Source organism: Brachionichthys hirsutus, chromosome 6 (genome assembly GCF_040956055.1).
Source record: "Brachionichthys hirsutus isolate HB-005 chromosome 6, CSIRO-AGI_Bhir_v1, whole genome shotgun sequence".
NCBI lineage: Eukaryota > Metazoa > Chordata > Actinopteri > Lophiiformes > Brachionichthyidae > Brachionichthys > Brachionichthys hirsutus.
The window spans coordinates 2,036,382-2,059,564 of NC_090902.1; the positions used below are offsets into that span (position 1 = coordinate 2,036,382).

A 23,183-nucleotide genomic window follows, 5' to 3' on the forward strand; every position below is an offset into this window, starting at 1 on the left:
AAAGGCACATATCATTTTCTAAAAATACTGTGTACACCATTTTTAATGTGAAACAAGCATCTCAGTCCCTCTATATTTTGATTCAGACCAAAAACTATTGTCTTACATTTATTTTATCTATATTTTTGGATTCCTTAGCCATGAAAACAAACCTTTAACAATTGAATAGGATTATTAGTTTAGGAGCTATTCACAAAAAAAAAAACACTTTCAGTAATGGTGGATTATTCTGGATATAGATTAAATCGAGAATAAACATAACTTTTGTTTGTCTGTCTAACCCAAACAAAAACATAACCTCCTTGGCTGAGGTAACTACAGTATGTAGTATAAATCGAAATAAGTTTATAAAAACGGCTTTTGTCAAAATTCTAGCAACAATCAAATAATAAGAATTACTTAAATGCCAACCATTTCTCAGTTTAATTTACGAGTAGCGTGTAAGTTACAATACATATGCGTTACAGTGTCTGCAAACTGGTACCTCACGCGCAACGATTGTTTGCATTTCAAACCGGTTTTTAATTTGCAATCACGCGACCATTGTCCTCTTTCGGCTCCCGTAGTTCCCCCTACGTCACTGCTGTGCTGTGCTGTGATTGGTGGGTTTCAATCCTCGCGGGCTACTTGAATTGAGCGAAAGCGACATCTTTTGCACGTCTCTGCACAAATGGAGCGAGCCTAGCGGTGCTGTTTGCAGGTCGGTAATATCGCGAAAAGTCTCGATTATGGCGGTTTAATAGCGATTTCTACGCTTTCCGGATTTTCCAACAATTGTGCGTTCTTGTTGTTTTTTAGCATCGCAGTTGCAATTGTCGTTGCTATCCTAGCTTGATTCTTAACCGAGAACGATCCTTTTTACCTGCCTCGGCGAGGTAGCGGCTGCCGTTCACCTCGATATAATTGACCGTAGTTGAGCTTTTGAAACGAATATTACTTGATATTTTACGTGCAAAGGAGCGCGGCAGCTGCACGAGACTTTTTTTTTTTGTTCGAGGGGCGAACTATGTCGGAAGCTAACCGAGGGCAGGCTAGCGCGGCTAGCGCGGCTAGCGAGTATCACAACCAAGAGAACATGTTGTCACGACTGAGAGGCTCGCTGAAGCCCAACCGAGCTGCTGCTGCGAACGAAAACCAAGAGAACCTTCCCCCGAAGCAAGCCGCCGGCAGAACCGCCCTGGGCCCGCTGCAGAACCAGCGGTGCAAAGCTCAGAACCAGCGCGGGACGAAGCAGGTCAGTTCGGGTGACGTTGCTAAGTGGCCCGCCTGGCCTTAGCCGCTCTGCTAGCGGTGATCTTAGTGAAGGCGATTGCCCCTCTTTCGGGGGTATTTGGGCAATTAATTTAAAAGGTGGCGTGTGTGGTGCTTCGGTGCTGCTTCTACCCTCCAGTAGATATCTGTCTCTCCCTCATGGAGGTTTAAATAGACGTGCAGAAGGGGCTGCTACCGGACCTAGCCGCCATTTTAACGCCGTTAGGTTAACCCTGTGGAAATATTAGTTGGTTCAAACATTGAGATTTATTTCCCGTCTTTTCTTGATGAAGCGATGCAGGTCGGAGTTGGTGTGATTGTGACGCTACTCCAGTTCTCATTGTCTTGTGTGCGGCTACTTCCTGTAACAACTTGCTCTAGACTCAAGTTGCTTTATCCACGTCCTATTTCTCTTAATGGCCGGTTACACCGTGCGTTCTGCCCCTAGGACTGTCCCCAGCCCTTGAGCGGTAGAACTGAAGATTTCAGCCGAGGGTGCTCGGAGAGGCCGTCCAACAAGCAGCCCTCGTTCCTGATCCACGTGGACGAGCCCGATGGCGCCAAGAAGGAGGTTGGAGCCGCCAAACAGAAGGCGGCTGCTGCCGAGTCTCCCCTCCCGATCGACGATGGCGTGACGAGACTCAGGCAGCCCCTGGCCACCATCGCTATTCCATCGGCGATCAATGCCGGCGTCGGTGAGTTGACGCCGACCCAGATGGTGGAGATTGATTGGTTTATTGAGCTGCTCAAACATGTTCTCACTGCTTTAACTTTGTTCTTTCTGTTCAGATTCTCCGATGGACATGTCTTTGGTCGGGGGGGAGGAGAAACAAGGCGACGCAAATGAGATCCCGGAATATGCTGCAGAAATTCACGCTTACCTGAGAGAGATGGAGGCAAGTCTGCTTCATGAACTACACCGCTTCGGCGGCGACTGTTGGTCCGGCGGTTTCGGCATTGTGCTGAGTTGTGGACCTGCTGTGAACAGGTAAAAACCAGGCCTAAAGCGGGCTACATGAAGAAGCAGCCGGACATCACCAACAGCATGAGGGCCATCCTCGTGGACTGGCTGGTCGAGGTCGGCGAGGAGTACAAGCTTCAGAACGAGACTCTGTATCTGGCGGTGAACTACATCGACCGCTTCCTGTCCTCCATGTCCGTCCTGAGGGGGAAGCTCCAGCTGGTTGGGACCGCGGCCATGCTGCTGGCGTCGTACGTAGCGTCTCGCCGGTCGGGGAGCAACGAGACTGAATTCTTCCACGCTGTGCTGACTGACGCTTGTCCCGTTCCACCGCAGGAAGTTTGAGGAGATCTACCCCCCCGAGGTGGCCGAGTTCGTCTACATCACGGACGACACCTACACGAAGAAGCAAGTGTTGAGGATGGAGCATCTGGTGCTGAAGGTCCTCTCCTTCGACCTGGCGGCGCCGACGATCGTCCAGTTCCTCACGCAGTATTTCCTCCACCAGCCGGTCACGAAACGGGTGGAGAGCCTGGCGATGGTGAGCTTTACCAGACGTGAGCTGTTGGGACGCGTTTCACACCACGCGTCATCAGACATTAATTCTGTGTCCACCCCCCCCCCAGTACCTCGGGGAGCTCAGTCTGGTTGATTCCGACCCCTTCCTGAAGTACCTCCCGTCCCGGACCGCTGCTGCAGCCTACGCCGTGGCCAACACGACGCTGACCGGTGGCTCGTGGGTAAGTTTATAGTGAAGAGCCGCTGTCGTGTGTCCGGTGAGTTTTTTAAAGTGCTGAACTGCAGTTCTTTACTTCCAGTCCCAGGCGTTGACGGAGATGTCCGGATACTCCCTTGAGGACCTGATGCCGTGTATTGAAGATCTGCACCGAGTGTACGTCGGCGCTCCTCAGCACGCACAGCAGTCTGTCCAAGAGAAGTACAAGGGCCCCAAGTAAGGACCGTCGCCTTTGACTCGTGCTTCGTTAGGTTAATGCTCGCGTCCCTGAATGTTCTCAAACTGTTTTTCAGATACCTGGAAGTCTCGCTCATTGACGCTCCGACCAAACTGCTGCTGAACTAACGCCCTCTAGCCCTCCGCCCCTCTGCAGGCTTTTTTGGAGAGTTATTTTTTTTAAATGTGTACCCATGTGCCTGCTCTTCTTGGAGTAGTGCCAGGCGTTGAATTTTTAGAGGTTTTTTATCAACTTTAATTCCAAGATACTGCAGTTGAATCGGACACGTTTTTTACTCTATACCGGACGACGTGGAGGTCTTGTTGCCGATCATTAAACAGTCTGATAACCCACCCTGACCCAAGACGCTTTATTGTCCCACCTAAAGTGTGTGGTTGTTTGACGATTAATGGCTGTAGGCCTGGTCGGATGCAGACTAAAGTGTACCGTCGTGGAGTCGGCCGTTTCATTACGTCTGTTTTGGAGGCTTAAAGCTTTTCCAGGCGTCCCCCTGCACTGTAAAATATAGATCTTGTAAATAAAACTCAAACTACAAAGACTGCATTTCCGTGTCGTGTTTGGCCTCGTGGGGGCAGTAGAGGACCGTCATAGCCGAGGCACATGAGGAGGTTGAAATGTGTGTTAAAAATGGTGCAGTGTCGTGATCTGAAGCAAAGTGTCTGAGCTGCTCTGCTTCACGTGAAGCCCGGTTTACTGTCGTTCCCCAGACGTGACTGCAATGCTGAAGGATTTTGGTGCTGTATATTCAGGGGGGGGTCGGGGGGGCTTTCATGGCATAGTGCTGCACGAGTGGAATCAAGAGTTTGAATTATGACAAATCTGCTTATCTCCAACTTGATTGAGTCACTCTGGAAGGCGTGAGTTTAAAAACCTTGATCCGTTGGTAAATGGAGGACCAGGAACGGTTGCTGCCTCTGATTTGTGTCTGGGGGGTGAAGTGAAGGCAGCCAGTGGGGTTGACGGCATCTCTCTCCCTCCACCCCTCCCTGCCTCTCTCTCCCTCCCTCATGATACATTGGGAGGCTGGCTGTTTGGTGCGAGCAGTCTGACAGCAGAAGGGAAGCGCTGCCCAGCGGAGAGAGTTCTGGAGCAGGGACGGCTCAGACGATGCTTGCGCCCCCAACAGGTTTGCCATTGGTGGCTCTCCTGTGACTAACTTGAGGATTTAACTATGGGAACAGATGGGAATTCTATAGCCGACCCGAAACAGCTGGATATTTAAATGACTGCGCTTGAGGAAAGGCATCTGTCCAATCCTTGAAAATATCCAAGTGTGACAAACTTGTCTTTTTTTGGAGAAAAGGCGGGGGGGGTGCCTGCCATGCCTGCCCCCAGGAAATTCCTGGTGGCGTCCACCACGCTGCCCCTGGCGCTGGGCTGGGGCTGGAACCTGAGCCTGTATGTGGGGCTGCTGCTTGGACTCTTGACCTTAATGCTGCTGCTTCTCTGGGTACTCCTCAAGCAGCTGAGGAACTCCGTGGGGAAATCCTCGATGCAGCCCGTCCGGTCTTTCAGGCAGCCTCACTTTGAACGGAGGTTTCCGCGCATCTTGTGAAAAAAAAATGGGACCCTCTTGCCAAAAACACGGCCGGGACCGAGGCTGGCCGGAGTGCTCGATTGTGCCTTTGCAGATTCGTGTGAGAAAACGTCAAAGAATGGAAAAAGTACTTCTACTTCCTCACAAATGAGTAGAATGTGTTTGTTTATAGAAAGTATACCGTCTCTTCTTTCAACAGCCTTTCTATGTTTAAGGGATTAAAAATTGGTCTGCAATGTGTTTTTCTAATCCCACCGATGAATAAATGGCTGATCTTTACTGCCGGAGTGAAAAAAAGCTACATTTAAATGTGCGTCTTGATTTATGCTGATTAAAGTGATGCATTCAGAAGGGTGACTTGCACTCCTCTCTTCTCAGTGGTGAGTTATTGGCTGGAGGGGATATTGAGAACACGCCATGGATGAAAAATAGGGAAGGAGCCGTGTGCCGCGAGGTTTCAGACCCAGCCGATTGCTGTTGGCCTAATGGAACGTAATGGAAGCATGTCAGCTCGCGCTCATATGGGAGTTTCCTTATGCAGTGGAACGTGACCCAAACACCCGGGGGTTCCGATAGTTTGTCAAGGATTTTAAAAACTGTATTTATTCAGGGAAAGAGACCGTAACATTCTATCAAAGCACATTACACAACATCTGGATGAGTCAGATGAGAGGACTGATAGCACGCCTCATTTTTGAACCATGATCTGAATAGCTTAGCTTAGTTTAAAAGTGGTGAAATAAACAGCCTGGCTCTGGAACGGTTCAGTTAGTTTTCTAATTATCTCCTCAGTAGGAAAAAATTAGTGCAAAAACAGCTAATAGCAAACTTTGCTGTCTTTGGTGATGATCCGTTAGGGATCCTGGATTCTGGATTGCTCATAAATTTCTGTTAACATTGCAGTTAATGGAGCTTCAAAGGAAGAAATATTACATTTTAACATTTAACATAACCTGATTCAAAAATCAGTTAAAAACTCAGATTAACTCTTACTTTTCATGGTTGGTGTATAAAGATACCAACAACCATTTGGAACCTTTTGGTGCTGATCCAGATCACCGGAGGAGGGAAATGAACTGCTTGGCGGAGGTCTGCGCTCTCTTGAGTGTTTTCCTAGTTTCAAAATTAGAACCGTTCAGGTTAACCAAGCCTGGGATCATGGGTAGATTCCCAGGATTGCATGTGTCTCTCGTCTGCTGTTGACCTGACATTTGCCCTCTGTCTCTGCATGCAGGGCCTGTTTTTCTTCAACAGTTCCTCTGAGTCTCTGGGCAGTGATGGACACAAAGAGCTTCATAGCGTCTCTTCTGTGCTGTAGATCCCTGCTGAGTTCATCTCACAGAAAGTCTATTTGAGCAAAGTTGAGTTTAATGAGGTCTGAGGGTAAAGAATATTTCTGCTGATGAGATCCACCAAAAAAGAGTCAGTCTCTGAGTCAACTTCAGCCTCCGGCTGCGTTTCTGACAGTGAGGAAGGAAAGAGAGATGAAACCACCGACTCCGAGATAATAAAACACAAATCGGAGTGAATTTCTGCCATGCAAGGAAATAAATGTACGCGATTCATCAGAAAAGATCAAATGTGAAGTGGCTAAATTGGAATTTCATGGTTGAAATTAGTCACAAAATCCACTGTTCATTTGTGTTGATGCTACTGGTGGCAATATTCACAAAGTTTCCCTTTGATACAAATGTTTCAATCTTTCTTTTCATCGAACGCACGTCATTTGGCCTCAAGATAAGCTCCGTCACGCTGCTTCCAGAAAATTAAGCTTATAGCCAAAGATGTAAATTCCCAAACCTATGGCTGCTAATCAGCTTTGACGACAGCGGCGTGCTTTTGTGCCAGTATCTGCAAAGCTGGCTGTCACTTATGTTGGGGAATAATTATGTCTGACAGTAGGCGAAATAGAAATGCGACACCAATTCAACCCGTACAATACATCACGGCCTAAATGAATCCACGCCGCCTCGCAGTCTAAAGATGGATCTTTTCATCAGAGCCGTGGCTCAAAGGAAATATTGGAAAGATTCCCTGAAATTATGTTGGGATTTCAGTCGATACTGTCAAAGGGTCCATGAGGTCAGGTGACATTTGCTTTTAGCAGAAGCTTTTTTTCATTTGATAGCACCTGTCCTTTGCACAGAGGAAGATAGCAAACAAAGCTGATCGCTGTTGTCCGGGGACGGGGGCGGGTGGCGGGGGGCTCTTTATCCACGAGGGAGCTTATTGTCTATCAATCAACACACGACACATTGCGCTGTCCACAGCTTCGTATGCCAGCCTTCCCTCTGGTGAGCCACTCACAAATAGAAATCTCACAGCGATTCTGTTTTGGAAGGTTCTGTTGAAAACATATTGAAGACTTTTTGGGATCCTCTCCAGAAAAAGGAACCGGAACCCATTTATAAATACACATAACCTGTTGGCTTCCTCACACAGTCTAAAAACACACTATGCAGGTGAGCTGGGTGCCTCTGAGTCAATATTATGATGCCTAAAGCAAGATCTTCTGTTTTTTTTAATATAAATGCCATCTATAAAACTGGATTTCTTATTACTCCGCCATGAATGCAGCGATGAGAAGATATAAAAATGGGAGAATAACTCTGAAGGTGTTCAATCAGTCAAAGTCATCTTAATTGTCAGATTTCAACCAAAACAAAAGAAAAATGCCATGAAATATACACAAAATTTCAGACAGTTATTGGACAGAGCGAATGCAGTTTCTCTGTCCACTTGGGGTGAAATGTCTATGAAGAAACATATAAAGAAATTATTTAAGTTGATGTATTCACACATCAGTGAATTAAATTTTCAATATTGAAAACAAATTTAAGCATTTTGTTTTAGCTATGATCCTAATTTGATTAGATAATCCTAATCTGGGAAAAATCAGACAAAAATCTGGGAATCAAAAACAGAAACAAAACGAAATTGCTTTTGTCAAGTTTGTCTGTTTTGGGCTCCTGTAGAAAAATGGCTGCCTCCGTAGCAGAGAACGCAGACCCAGTTCAGGGTAGGGTCGGGTAAAGGGCTCATTTGGAAGTTGAAAAAAAAAGTAATTCTTATTCAGAATATAAAAAACAAGTTATTATTTAATGAATGTTACTCAAGATGATCTGTCCAACTTGCTGCCTTGTGACAGTGTCTACTTAGCGTGCGCAACAATGGTTCTCTCATCATGATTAGGTGCGACGCTTTGTGAAAAGCTCAATTAGGTGAGAATAGAATCTGAGTTTAATCTGATAAGAGTTATTAGCTGGTAGCACCCTTGCTCATTTGTGACTGAAGGAAATTTGGCTCCCCATCAGTCGAGATGAATCTGTAACTGGATACCCTGACACATGGTGTTCTCACTCTTATCTCCTCACAAGCCCTCACTTTAATTAAAGTTTGTGAGGAAGAGGACATCGATGATGATACGTGACCAGGTTGATCCCGGCGCTCCTGCTTGCGTCTCGCAGGCGGGCCTCGGGCTCATGGAGCTTGAGAACACGAGAAGTAGCCCATGAAACACGAAGTGAATAATTGAAATGACAAAAGGGGAAAAGACATCTAATTAAAAATGACATGTAATTAAGTCAAATTGAAAAATTGATTTATGATTTAAACTTACAAATTGATCCATGACATCAACGTAATTAGGGGGCTGATGTTCTTGAGGAGCGATACGCATGGAGCCGGCGGCCTCTGACTGAAACGCAGGACAGACCACCGACTCCCCCGTAAGTCGTTTACTTCGGTTGATTTCATTGCCTGAATGGAGTCTGCAGTTAAAACTATGAAGATGACGAGTGTGTGTTTGCATAAATGTGGGCCAAAGAACAACTTGAAAAAATGATCAACAGAGCAGACTGCTTTAAATTATTAAAATAAATTAAATTAATAAAACAACAAACATCCTGATGAATAATAATGTGGATGTAGTAATTAATTCATTTCAGAATGGTCTGTGATCATTTGCAAAGGGATGCCTGTCAGCCTTTGTTTGCGACAATCTTCTCAATAATTAAACATTTTAAATGACAAATAAGGCAAAAAACACCAACGACAACCTGCTGAATGACGGCAGTCCGTTGCTCTGAGGGTGGAGCGAGCGTTTATCTCCTTGTCACCTTAGTGACGGTAACTGAATATGTGACGTGGCGACCTCCCGTCCGGCCTGTAAGACAACACCATCGTGTCGGCTTGCAGCCTGCAGAGAGACCCGAGCAGCTGCGAGGAGGAAGCAGAAACGCGGCAGGTGAGAGCAACCGTACAGAAGCTTATTCTGCTCGTACTAACGATGAAATCAAAGGTGTTTAAGCCAATTAAATGAACATGTTCTTAACATTCTTTCACCAGTTTTCCCACCAGCAGAAACAATGGTGAGTTTTTCCTCTCTCTGTTTTCGTGTCCTGCATTCTATTGATCAAAAGTGAGATGCCGTGTGTTTGCTGGGGAGCAGGATGGATGACCTTTGTCCTAAGCATCACAACCAACGCTTGTTTGTGTGATGAAGTGTCCTGTGACTTTTGAATCGACCTCTCGAGCCTTTGCTGCATCATTTAATTAAGCAACACGGATCGCAGACGTCGGCGCCGGCATCTGATTTGTTGTGAAGGCTTAATGATTACCGATGCCCGGACTTCCTGATGATTCAGAATTCCCCGAGAAGCTGCGCTCATTAGTAAAACGTCGGTACGACTCGCGCTGCCCGGCCATATTAGCACATCAAGAAAAGGAGCAGCTTCATTTGATATCCTTGATTGGATTTAGTCGTCTCTGCTTTGTGGAGAAACTCCTGATGAGAGCGAGCGAATCTAAGATGTAAAGCGATGGCCAGTCTCATTTGCACCGTATTGTATTACGGCATGCATGGAAACTTGCACCTATTGTGTCGCCATCAGGTTACAATTTCCTGTCGGGGTAGTTGGGGGGGGGGGGCAAAGCTCCCTGATGGCGCCATCATTGCTCTGTTAATAAAACTTTTATTTCTATTTAAAAAAATTATATTCTAAAAATAGTTAAAAATTCGACTGTGTTTCGAGATGCCACAGTAAAATGTCCTCGCCTGATGATCGTGCTCAAAAGATCTCACAGTAATTTCCGATTTCTATCCCAGCTATTGCCTACGGGTTGTTTACGGGGACAAAAATGACAAATGGTCTGTGCAGTTTTTTAAAGACCTCTTGGGGCATGCTAGCGTCATCACGAGGTATGAAGACGACGCTTCAAGTCAAGCTTCTTCACGTTGCAGAAAGAGTTTTCACTCCTGCGCGAGGAAAGCCACGACTCGACAAACGGCGTAATGAACAGAAGCCTTTACCGAGGAGCAGGGAGACAATATCCGCCCACTTCTCCCACCTGCACGCCGTTTGTAACGAGGCTGCAAGGCAGACGCTTTATTGCTTTTTCTCCAAATGACATTTTCCCTTGAGAAGTGAGCGTTTCTTAAATTGGCGGCGTAACAGAAAGCAGCAGCGAGCAACGGCATATAAATGTCCTCTGCGTTGGATTTGGGAGCCTCTGGAGCTACGGTCGCAGATCGGGATCAAGAAAACCCTCGTGTGGCCACTAAAATCAAAAAGTAAAATAAACCGACCCAACTGTTCAGAAAGTTCTGCTCTCAATCCAACACGCCGGGACCTTTAAATGATTCTTGCAGACTTTGAAGCAGCGATTAAATCCAGTCGGGTTGTGCTAACTGTTCTGTTGCATGAATACGAAACGACATGAACAAAAGGCATCCGTGCCTGCAGCTTTAAACGTAAAGAAGCATAGAGAAATCAATGTCCTTCGAGTTGACTGAACATGTCCTTGTGCCGCTCTTCGCCCACAGGCCTACAGAGGAAGCGTTCGACCTTTCGTGAGCTTCGATGCGCGAAGCGACGCTGAACTCCTTCACAGATCCATGAAAGGAATCGGTCAGTCGGCTTCTTCTCGCATCTCTCGGCTTGTTCTGTAAATCCAATGTCTGTCGTCTTTTGCAAGACAAACGCTAAAATCTGTACGCAGTTGAGACCCTTCTCTGGCGTTTGTCACTGGATGCTGAACCTCGTTGTTTCGGTCGCATCCCTCCTCAAGTGTGTTTCATTACACTTGAGGAGTTGCACAAACTCAAAAAGCGACAGCTCCGACTTGTTTACGTTTCGGTGCATGTTTGAAAAGTAGAACGGAATTCACTTTTGTTTTCCGCCTCTATAAACAAACACAGACACAGCTGTCAGAAACATCTTTCCACAAGCCACTCTTAACAATTAGCGCGATCCTGTGGTGCACGAACGCTTCTCCTCTCCCGCTCGGCGATGCGTTTCTAGTAATTAGGAGATAAACAGTTTCGCCCGGTGAAGACACGCCGCCGTTACGCAGCCATTAAACACGATCGCAGCAATGAGCGAGGAAAGAGGCAGTCGGGTCAGGAGCAAGCAGAGCCTGGACTGCTGCACAATCTGCAATGGTGAGAGTAGTTTATGCCATGGAGGCAATAGAGGTGAAATTAAATACGTTATAAGGGGTATCGAGAACTAAAGGATACGATAAAAATGTTCTTGAAAAGCCGGATGACGCATCGGTAAGGTTAGTGTATATTGTGACTTCATTTTCCCGTTCCAGGATGCAGTTCCTCTGGCGTGGATCTTTGTCATCGGACAAGGTTAACCCTGAGAGGATGAATCGTACAGCTGCATGGGGGGGGGGGGAATCTAAATCTCTACGATGTCGTATTATTGGATTTGTATTTCCGAACGAAAGCACTTTGACTTTAGTTGGATGACTTTGACCTTTCAACCCATCATCTTCTCTCAGCACAGACACTCAAAAGGCCAAGCTGCACGAGTCAGGGGAAATCGGTGCGTCAAAGAGGTTTCCATGGTGATGCTTGTGATAAATTCAAGCTTTAAGCTTAGGCTGGGTTTGAATCCTATCTGTGAGGAGTTTGTATGTTCTCCCCGTGTCTGCGTGGGGGTTCTACGGTTTCCTCCCACCTCCAAACACATGCAATTTTGGTCTGTCTCCGTGTGGCCCCCGCGATGGGTTGGCGACACATCCGAGGTGTACCCCGCCTCTCACCCGTAGCATGCTGGGATTGGCTTCAGCAATTCCCGTGACCCGCAAAGTGACGTGTGCTGCCGTTCATATTAAGCTCAGTCTGTGTGTAACCTGATGCCTCTTTGACTGCTGGTGCTGCAGGTACGGATGAAGATGTGATCCTCATGCTCCTGACATCCCGAAGCAATGATCAGCGCCAGGAAATTAAAGCGGCGTACAAAAGGGACTATGGAAAGGTAAGGTGTTGCACTGAAGAACGGCTATAGGTCAAAGTGTCCTCTTGGTTCTGGTATAATTTAGCTCATCTCAATAAAAAGCATCAACGCCTGTGTTAGTTGTCCTCGACTACTCGCTATACTTTTCCAGCCTCCCAGTCGCTCTCTGGCGTTCAGCGCCAGACCCCATTTATTCCTACTGGAGATCCAAATCAGTTTCACTCTTTAAATAAAGCGGCCGAGCTTCTTTTATGCTGCGGCGCTTTTGTGTTTGTGGGCGAAGCTTAATATAAAAGGCAAAACTGTGCTTTGGTGGCGACTCATTTCAGCTGCGAGTTCAATCCGAGGGAGAAACAGCAAAATGCAAACAGGAGAAAAGCTATTTCCACCACTAAAATCCCTATTTTATATTCAAAACGTCCCTCAATTTATGTATTCTTTTCTTGTGGTTTACTGGAAAGTCTTTTGATGTTCTCGCCTTTAATGAATTCTAAGCGAGACTTTGGGGGGGACATATGACAAAAAGCCAAAGCTGAATTAGGATGTGGTCAAACGTGTTTTTGCCTATGGGATGCTGTGAGTGGAAAAATAGCATCCTGCGTGAAGCAGTTATTTGGTATTATTGCCATTTTCAGCTACATTGCAAGAGGAGCATTCATGTAACACATTGTAGAGATCAAACTGATGAGCCTCAATCTCTGTGGTTCATGAGCTCTTAAAAAGAATAGAGTTCAACCGGGTAGTTGTTTGCATTTCCTCCACAGAGACACGCCTGCGGTCCCTAGCCGTTTCCATGGCTCTCCGGAGAGGGACCGTCCCTCTGCAATTGTATATAAATTAGCTGCAATCCATAAAGTGCTACTTGCTCAGCAACACATCCGTCACGGCAGCCGTTCCTCCGTGGAACTCAGCTTTACTGAGGCCTAATTGCACAAATCAGTCAAACAGCTAAACATCAAGTCATTAGAAATGAAACAGTAAGATGTCAGAGACGACATGATGTTCGTGCAGGCGCTGTCATCGATGTACAACTCGCGCGCTCTCTTGCTCTATTGCACTGTCAAGTTATTTCATGGCCACCTGCTGATTGAAGGGAAGTTAATTTGCTTTCTGTGCAGGTTACTGAAGAAAAAAATAACATCCAGGAGGTAGAAATAAATGAGGCGGTTTGGGAGAACAAAGTAGCTCCGGGAATATCTTTGAAAATGACGGCCGTCTGTCAAAACGAGCCAAGCAACACTCTTTCCGTACGCTTCTATCGCCTCTTCAAAACGGAATGGTTGAAATACCTTCAGCTATACTTCACGCTAACATTTATCATTTGTGCCAAGAAGTAAGAGGAAATAAAGATTTTTATTTTTGTCAGGGGACAGTTTTAGTTTGTAGAGCACCAAACTTTTGATTTGATTGATATAGTAATAATGAGTAATATAAATATGCTGACCTTGCCTCATTCAGGGAGAATATTCAGGTTGTATCGTACGCAGTGCTGAAATACGTGATTTATTTCACACACACCGATTCGTTTGAATCCGTCTGTCGGTAATGCATGCCCTTTGATTTGATGCATATATGTTTTATTTTCTGGAGGCACATTACACTTTAATTATCACCATTCCTTTGAAAATGTCAGCGGTGCAGGGAAATGCCACATATTCAAATAAAATGTTCTGGCAATTATTAGTAATAATTTCAATTAGTGTAGATTTTATGCATCTCTACATGCGAGAGCTCTAAAGGGTGAGTTTCTCCTCCCAGGAATATATAACTATTGATCTCTTATATAGCTATGAATAGAGATAAAAGCGACACAGCTCATTTGCTCTGTTTTTCTTTTATTATTGCAGAATGTAAATGATGCTAAGCTAATGATGCGTTTGCATTGCTTTTGCTCTCTTCGCCATTAATCATCAGGACTTGGTGAGCGCGTTGAAGTCGGAGCTGGGCGGGCTGTTTGAGAGTCTTATTGTGGCATTGATGACCCCGCCTGTCGCATACGACGCTTCCCAGCTGCACAAAGCTCTCAAGGTAATGGATGAAAGTTTCCTCAATGGCCCCATTTAGTCTGGATTGCAATTACTTTACATGCAAATTAGTTTAAATCCACAGACGATGTGTTTTAGCAACTTTCTGTGTTCACATTTGGTCAAACGTTGGTTTGCCTGGATCTGGACCTTCAGATTCTCTCTCACCCTTGGACAGCAGGAAGTTCTCGTGATGCTAATATCAGTTTGTCTTGGCAGGAAAAACATTTATCAGGTCACAAAGGCGATGAAGATCGCCTTGTATTTATCCCATGGCAATATGCCAGCATGCATCCTGTCATAGATCCAATGTCGGCACACACAAATGGAACTTTAAAAAAATGTTCCTATATTTTGAAAAAGAGTCAAACACACAGGAGTATCATCTATTTTTGTGACTCTATTAGACGCTTGTTTTTCAACCGTGTTGGTGTCCTTGTGACTTTATAAAGAGTCAAACCCGTTTCCTGCAGCAGCGACTGTTAGCTAACGAGCGTTCGTATTCCCAGGCAAGGTTAGTGCCCCATAAGCAAATTAAGTGGAGAAGGAGAACAGCCAGATACTTTGGACTTAGAAGTTGGTGGGAGACCAGACTTGAGTTACATTAATTTCAATTATAAGATAAAGTTCACGCAAGTGTTGGTGTGCGTCTCCTGAAGTGTCCTTCCCTGTGTCCAGCTAACAGACAAATGGACACAGGGGAACTTCGTCGGCAGACGTGATAACATACAGCAATAACACCACAGTGCTGAGCTGTTAAAGCCAAACTCGCGTTGCAATTAGCATGGAACAACCTGCTGGAGTTCTATTCTGACCCGGGGGGCTCAGCAAGGAATGCCATCCCCATAATGAATATCATTTTTCATATCGTGTCATTTTCATGAAGTGAATTTTCACACTTCCTTTCCCTGCATCTGCTTCGAATCGATTTGAGGATGCAGGTTAAGACTGGCTTTCATTAGAGCTTCTCTAGAGATACGGCCGGTCTTATCCTGATATATCTTGTCTTTGGATCCTCAGTGGAGGTTGGACCACCTGAAGCAATAACAGAAGAGACTTTATCATTTATTACATTTCCCTTCATGTTCATAAAGGATTTATAACTACACGCACACACTTGCAAATAATCCGGGTCGTTCTCACTTCGACCTGCCCGTCGATCAGGAAGTGCTTTTTGCTTCTTCAGCCAGTAGCTGTGGCTCATCTCAGGCCTTTTCTGCCTTTCTGACTGGTTCTTGTTCCAGCGGGACAAGTTGGGTTCTGTCTTTCCCTGCTACACCTGTAAAGTGCAATGAGATGACTTTCTGCTATGATCTGGCGTATCTCCATCTCCTTGGCGACCATCCAGAGCTACCGTCTTTTACTTCCAGTCTCGAGAGTCTCATTTATGAGCCTCCTTTGCTGAGCGGCCTGAACGACCAGCTGCTTCTGTGTCAGTGAGGCTATCGGTCCTTTCACGCACATGCAGCATATATAAACACGAGGCGGGATAACATCTCATTCAGAGGCTGTAGGCTGGATTGACTGGTTTTAATTTGTTTTATGGCTTACATGCATTGGAAATGTAATTGCGTTCGGCGTGTCTCATTCTTGCCTCTGGTGCTTTTTATATCCCACTGAAGGCTCGATTGTCTGACGGCGGTTGGCCTGAATAAAAGACGTTTTGTCATTATAAGTCCCAAATGCTTTCATTGTTGTTATTACATTTGTAGCACCAGCTCAAATGAAGGCAAAGCTCGGCCTTGGCGCTCCCATCGCCGCTCCATTTGTTGAGCACGTCAATCACTTGTTGGCTTAAAGATTAATTGCTGTGAAGGGAAGAGAAGAGGATTAGTTCCAGAGCACAGCGAGACTTTAAAGTGAATTTTCTGCAGGATATTGACACGTTATTTAATTCATTCTGTTCCACTGTGTCCTTCGGCCGGATTTCTCAAAACAGCTTTTGTCTCTTTTATTCACAAATATTTCTTTTTACAGAGAATGAATTAGCTAATTACGAGAACACAAAGCTTTGTTTTCTCACATTTAGTCCATCCACGCATTGTGTCCTTCCCCCAGGGTCCTGGGACTGATGACGGCGTGCTGATTGAGATCCTGGCCTCCAGGACCAGCGAACAGATTAAAGATATCATCAAAGTCTACAAGAAAGGTGACTTTTACTCTGCTGCGAAGGACAGGAACTTGCAGAGATGAATATGTTTACTGCTCGTGGTATTGCAGAGCCAGGCCGATGCTTCTTCGCCTCAACACACCAGGGGCGTTCACCCGAGCACTTTATCCCTCACATCATTTAACGTCATTGATCCATTTCTATGTTTCCATGGATCAATCCAATAATCTTGATTGATAAATAATATAATACAAAATAGAAGTACACAAAATATTACAGTAACAAATATTAAAGAGAGAAGTTGTACTCGTCAAAGAGTCACATGTGGCGAATATTTTCTTTTTTTTAAAAGGGACAAATGCTTAAAAAAACAAACAATTTATTATATATATTTCATTATTTCGGGTAGATTTCTTATATCTTTAATATTTTATGTGGCGAGTAGAAGATATAGAGGAACAATTTCACTGTTGTACAAATCCTATTCCTTCGGTGACATCACAGCAACATTTTGATTACGCTGTCGCCCAACACTTCAGATTTATTGCTGCGAGAAAGCCTCTGAAACGCAGCCTCTGCATTAAAGCGGCGCACGGTGGAAAATGAATGCGCCAACAAAACACAAAGGAAAAGAAGCCACTTTCTTTGATCCATCAGAAAGCACTCTAGTTCTCTAATCAAACTGTGGCTGCTGCTGCAGGTCGGCCTGAGAAACCAACATCCCACGAGGGTCGATTAGATCCTTTGTGAGCTCCGAGCGTAAATCGTCTTTTGACCCTCTTCTCCTCTTCCTTGCAGAGTTCGGCACCAAGCTGGAGAAAGATATATGCGGTGACACCTCAGGGTATTATAGGAATCTACTGGTGATCCTCCTGCAGGTAACAGAAGATGCCGCCACAACTGGGTTGTGCTTTATTTTCGCATAATCAAAATCAATAGGGGCTTGGGTGTGAGCCAGGCGTAACGCACTAGTTTGCTTCCTGACTGGGTAGACAATGTAACCTCCAGGGGTTACCTGGCTTAAAGTGATCCCTGACTGTTTTGACAAATCGGTCTAAAAACACAAGAATGTACCTCTACTACGTAAATACATAGACAAAAATATACAATGATGTCTTATTAGATATAAAATCTGTTTTGTTTGGGGGCCGCCAATGTTGTTTACGTCGCAAGGCATTCTGGGTGTGGCGTGGAACGGCTGCAGCACCCGGCTCACTGCTATTGTTTAGTATGGCAGTGATCTTTTAGCAGCGATGAACTCCTCCGTTCTAGATTTGGTCGTTCTCTGTGGCGTCTGGGTTGCCATGTCAGGGTGCGCATGTGTCCATCCACACTGTCCTACTTGGTTTTTCAGCCTGTCTTTCTGCATGTTTGTCTTTCTGTCCATCCGATCACCTCAAGGCAAGCAGAGAGGAGGGAGTGGATGTGGAAGAGATCGAAAGAGACGCAAAGGTAAACTCCAACTCTTCAGATTGCATTAAAAAAATAAAACAATCAGACTTACAAGGACAGACTTGCCAGAATTAAAATGTAAAAATCCCATTTATCAACTGGTTACTGGCGTGCCATCATTTCATGATAAAATTCACCATGTGTTATGATGATTAATTATATTATCAGATTATTGCTAATACAGCCTGCATGGCATACAGAATTATCCAACACAGATATACTGCATGGATGAGCTGGTCATTCATCATATTTGCAATAAAAGTGAGAATTAAATCCACTCAGCCTTTAATACGTTTGACGAAATTATTTGTTTAAATTAAACATCCCAGATATTGCAAGCTTACAAAACGGATTAAAGGTTATAAAACTGTGTGAGAGTTGTAATGATTGACTATTTTTTCATTTTGCTATTTATCTGAGCATGAGATGAGAAATGGAATACAAAGTTTTGTGCACTGTTTCGCCGCCGTACAGGGTCCTTCATCAATGCTGTTATTGGTGCCGCTTTCTTTTCTAATAAATCATGCCTACAAAGGTTGCTGTGTGTGTGTGTGTGTGTGAGAGCTTGAATTTCTGTATCTGCCACAATAGGAATTGTACGATGCCGGTGAGGCCAAGTTTGGCACAGATGAGGAAAAAATCATCAAAATCATTGGCAACAGGAGCACAGAGCATCTAAGAAAAGGTGAGTTTATGAAATCCTGCATCTGTTGTTGTTCTGAATGAATGCGTTGCCAGTTAGGCCGCCTGCTGAAGAAGAAATCAGAGGCTTCAAACATGTCATCATTCTCTAGTCAAGGTTTTCTTGATGTCTCACCGCTCATCTTCAGTTCTATTTAGCTCTATTTGGTGTTCCTCTGATCTCCTCCCAGATGTGAGCTTTCCCGTTGAGCTTCCTGACACACAGCTGGAACAGGCCTGGCTTTAATTAGCTTGGTTAGCAGAATGACGGATGGCAAGTCCTGCCTCGGCTAACACGTGAGGAGCGGCAGGCAGCGAAACGCCGGCACCGCTCTGACAAGTTTAAATGCATATTTTCAACTGCAGGCACGTAAAAAGCAGTCACGGGCGGAGCTCTGAGAGAAAGGACGTTGAGTGGCAGCTCAGCGCCTCGGTTACGAAAGGAAAAACTGCTCTCCAGACCAGAACGTGTCAGTTGTCAAAAAAAAAAAAAAAAGATTTTAAAATGTAAACTTTCGGATCGGATCTGATCTCAAGAGAGGCAGCTTTGAAATTCTATTAGAAAAGATATATTCGCTTTGCAGCGTGTGTTTATTTGAAGGCGATCATTTCTTTCTTGCAAATACATAACTTGATATTTTCAAAGACTATAAGGTCAGGCTGCTCCTTTGTGTTCCTTCCACGTCTTCCTTCCACGTCTTCCTCCCACGGTTCAAAGACACACAGGTTGGATGGAGGTTAATTGACCACACTTAGAGCCGTGGAGTTGTGAATGTGACCGTGTACGCGTAAATGCCGCGACCTTTTTTGGTGCTGAATAGGGTTTATTCATTCCTTAGAGAATATTACTGTGGCTGTTCTGCTCTCTCTAGTGTTTGACGCCTACAAGAAGCTCTCTGGCTCCGATATAGAGGACAGCATTGAAGGGGAGACCACTGGGAATCTGGAAAACCTACTGCTAGCTGTTGGTAAGACCTGAGATTTATCCGGATCATGTCGTCTGGACTGAAACGGACATCAAAGAATGGGGTTGTGTCTTTTTTTTTTTCTTAAAATGTATGTTGAAATGAATTATACGAAAAGATGACACTTGACAGTGCAAATATATACTAATACAATTCACATTAACGCAATGGAAATTCAATTTCACAGTGAAATGTGCAAGGAGCGTTCCGGATTTCTTTGCTGAACGGCTGTATAAATCAATGAGGGTAGGTATGAGAGTTTTAAACTGATGTCAGTTCATTATGAAGATTGATTAGCAGATTCTTAAAACTGAAGAAAATCAATATCGCTCTCATGTCCTTGCAGCAAAATGTGAAAAAGCTACCTTAGCTTAGCATAACAACTGGAAAAGTGGAGCTAACCTGGCTTGATGATCAAACATGATTGATTATTGTACACTTTCTCAGGCAATTTGATTTTCATATTATGAGGGTAAATAGCTCATGTACAGTGTTGCAGAAACGTCCGCCGTCGCCGTGATGCTGCCTTGATTTGATACCTCTGCTCTTAATCATCGCATTTATATCGCAGTTAAAGACTTAAACTCATCGCCTGTAGCTAACGGATGCCTTTCTTTGTTTAGCGCGCCGGAACCGATGACAGCTGTCTAATGAACATAATGGTGTCGAGGAGCGAAGCGGACATGCTGGATATCAGAGCCAGCTTCAAAAGGAAGTACGGAGCATCTCTGTACACCACCATCCAGGTGCGGCTTTCTAGCTTCCATTCTCCATGTCTTGTTGTTGCGTTGTGTGCTTTTATGTGTGTGCTTCAACCATTTATAAGACCAAACATGTAATGATCTCACAGTTCCCTCCTGATGTTGTGATCCATCTCTGTAATCTATTCCTCTGCGTGCTTTAAAGCACCAGCTGGGTGGACGCTCTAAGCTCTATGATGGAAAGCTGTGTCTTTTACGCCGTTCATGTTCGGGATTTTTTCTTTTTTATGCATTGCTGTGATGAGGCTGCCTCACAGAGGTCAGAGTGAATTAATTTATTCCCCAGAGACGAGAAGAGAACGAAGAGTTATCGCCGTCCTCCGGTGGAACTTCCAAACGGCCGATATTTCATTAGATATATAAGTCATTATTAAATAACCTGTGAAATTGCAAAACGCAAAATATATTACTTTCCTTTATATGTAATTTTTATATTATATTTCGAAGTATTTTTTTATTTGGCTTTTTTGACAGCTGATATTTCAACTTTTCGGTCCATTTGTTTCGCTGTCACGACTTGCTGGCTCCATCATTCCTGTTATAATGGCCAGCCCAATGCTGGGCCATTGCTTTTGTGCTTTTGTTGCTCCAACAGTTATGTACGCTTATATGAATATCGTCAGTAATAGGTCTTTGTTTTTGTTTTTTATTTTAGTTACTAGCATTAACTGAGCGTGCTAATGGATGCTGGCGATGTGGAGATTCGTGACAACGTTGCACTGAAGTGACAAATGGCTCTATTTTTAAAACAACAGCAACAACACAATCAATTTGGGCCTCGAGGACGTTTCAAATTAGAAAAAGGTGGAGTCGAATATCCGACCCATTGCCATTACATCCAGCAAACGTGCGTACTGTGTCAAAACCGGGGCAAGGAATCGATGAAGCATTTTCCAACTTTAGCTCAAGTCAAGTGGGCTGAACTTGTGATATATTGATCAGAATCAAGAAGAGGCTTATGGATTGAATGCGTTTGATAAAATAGTTCTATTTCTGTTGTTGTCATAGGAGGACACCACTGGAGACTACCAGAAGGCTCTGCTCTACCTCTGTGGCGGGAATGACTAATCCTGTTTCATGATGTGTTAAGCAGCGCTGAATGATTAGCTGGCGTGCTCCATGAGATGAGGTTATTGATCCAGGGTTGTTGATTCTTTATGACGTTAGCTCCCTAATGACTGAATTAGTGAATGACTCATCGACGACAGGGACAGTTTTGTTTTAATTCTAGAGCATAATGGTAGCCATGTTTGAGTTAAACATTTGATACTCAAAATTTAGTTGCACTCATATTTTTGTCTGCTTTCCACAAACCGTTGCTCCTGCTGCTCACCGCATCTCTTAAATGTAAGTTAGAAAATACGACACTGCTGGTGAATTATTAAACTCTGAATGTCAACAGAACTCCTGCTTCATTAATTACAAATGAACTGCCGGTTTGGACTTGGACTGCAATGTGATGCTTTGTGATGAATGAGTAATGGGAAACTATTACATATTTGTTTACTGATATAAAGACAATTTACTGCTTTCATGTCTTGCTCCATGAACAAACTTGATGTCTGACAAATTTGGTCCTCAGATCAAAAAGTATGGAACGACTTCTCTCTGCTGAGGTGTTCCACAGGGTGGCAGCAAAGTCTGAAGTGAGCAACATGTTTCTCTGGATTGTTTTTGTCCACGCTAACTTTAATAATTTAAGTATACCACTGAAATAAATAGAGGCCACTTTATACCATTAATGTATTTTACTTTGAAAAGACATGAATATATCTGGTCTGGCTCAGTCAGAGCCCCCTATTTCTGAACTGTTATTAACCAGTATTAGAAAGTGAAGTCCAAATGAGGTCAGAGCTCAAACTGCTGAACTTTATAGGCTTCTTTTTTAAAACCACCTCATAAAGTGTCATATTAATCCTTTTCAACTAACCTTCAAAATAAAAGGTTGCCCTTGTCCTCGCAGCAGGACTATTTCAGCTGCTATTTCATTTCCATCGCTGTGATTCCAGCAGGATGCTGCTGTTTCTCACGGCTTTGTTTATTGCTTAATTCAGGATGTGAGCCGCTGAGTCAGAACAACACGATTATTGACCTCCTGCACGCTCGCAGTTATAAATGCAGATATGAGTTCGATGTGTCAAAAAACAAACCGAAGCAGGCGTGTTTTTCAGAGCCTTCACATTATGGTTGTAAAATAAAATCTCCAGATATGCTGTGTTATATAAAAACTACCGGAAGGCTCAACAGGAAATCTTTTCCTATGAGGCTTGAACTCTATTTGCAAAGACGTGTTCTTTCCGATGAGCACCAGCCTGAGGTTTTTATGCCAGCGCTGCATCCAAATTATTTTAATTCAGCTCATATGAAGGTGCAGAATGTAAAATGCAATGCAGACTCCAAAAAGTGCATTAATTGAAAAAATTAAAACATCTAGATGGTTCTTGATGAATAAAACCTTACATACCATCAAATTTTGAGAGCAATCAGGATACCTTTTTAGAACAATTTAGGAGGTAATGAGGTCCTAATTCTCTATATCTTTAATATTATTTGACGTGGTTTGTTTCCAGCACTGAGAGTTGCTGCTTAATACAGATCCATGAACATGCAACTGCACTTTTATTTTATTTCAAGTCTGCGTATCCACAAAGGCCCTTAAAATTCTACCTTGAAGCCAAACTTCTCCCTAATTGGACTTTGTGCAGATGCTTCACAACTTCCCCCTCATTTACTGTTACTTGCCTCTGCATTCCATTGCCCGATCAGGTAATGCCCCGAGGCTTCTCTCCTCGGCTTTGTTTGAGTTGGTGCAGGTGAAGAAAGATGCGTCTTATGCTAAAAAGGTTTTAAAGTCTGTTTACATCGTCTTTTCTCAACCAAAGAATAAGGAGTGAATTGTGACGTCAGGAAGATTCCTAGGATGCTATTTTCCCCTCAACGTGCACCGGAAACCTTAATCCTTCTAACAGATGAGTTGCTCAATCAGTTTTCTTGTGTCTGTTTTCTTCGATTTTAGAGAGGGAATGTGACGTCATTGGGAATATGACTGTTTGATGTTAATTACTGATTCAAGAGGCAAAAAATGTCAAATGTAAAAGATGTAAAAAATAATAATAAAATAAAAATCACGCTCCCTCTGGTTGGATTACTGTGTATTGCAATATCAAATTTTAAAATTGATTATCAGTCTAAAGATGTTTTATTTTGAAAAGTGACGTCT

At 44.1% G+C, this 23,183-nt stretch overlaps 2 protein-coding genes across 2 annotated transcripts; both read left to right on the forward strand.

Annotated features, from left to right (window-relative positions):
* Positions 1–1,006: 1,006 nt before the first annotated feature.
* ccna2 (cyclin A2) lies at positions 1,007–3,293 on the forward strand. The gene is made up of 8 exons (XM_068740399.1): positions 1,007–1,234; positions 1,700–1,946; positions 2,041–2,147; positions 2,240–2,463; positions 2,549–2,753; positions 2,839–2,952; positions 3,031–3,164; positions 3,242–3,293. The coding sequence occupies exons 1-8, from the start codon at positions 1,007–1,009 to the stop codon at positions 3,291–3,293; spliced, it is 1,311 nt and encodes a 436-aa protein (XP_068596500.1).
* Positions 3,294–4,507: 1,214 nt separating this feature from the next.
* Positions 4,508–21,331, forward strand: anxa5a (annexin A5a). Its single transcript, XM_068740651.1, has 12 exons — positions 4,508–4,636; positions 10,548–10,632; positions 11,897–11,991; positions 13,885–13,998; positions 16,053–16,143; positions 16,903–16,982; positions 17,506–17,556; positions 18,148–18,241; positions 19,110–19,205; positions 19,390–19,448; positions 19,826–19,948; positions 20,972–21,331. The coding sequence occupies exons 1-12, from the start codon at positions 4,508–4,510 to the stop codon at positions 21,029–21,031; spliced, it is 1,077 nt and encodes a 358-aa protein (XP_068596752.1). The 3' UTR covers positions 21,032–21,331.
* The last annotated feature ends 1,852 nt before the right edge of the window (positions 21,332–23,183 follow it).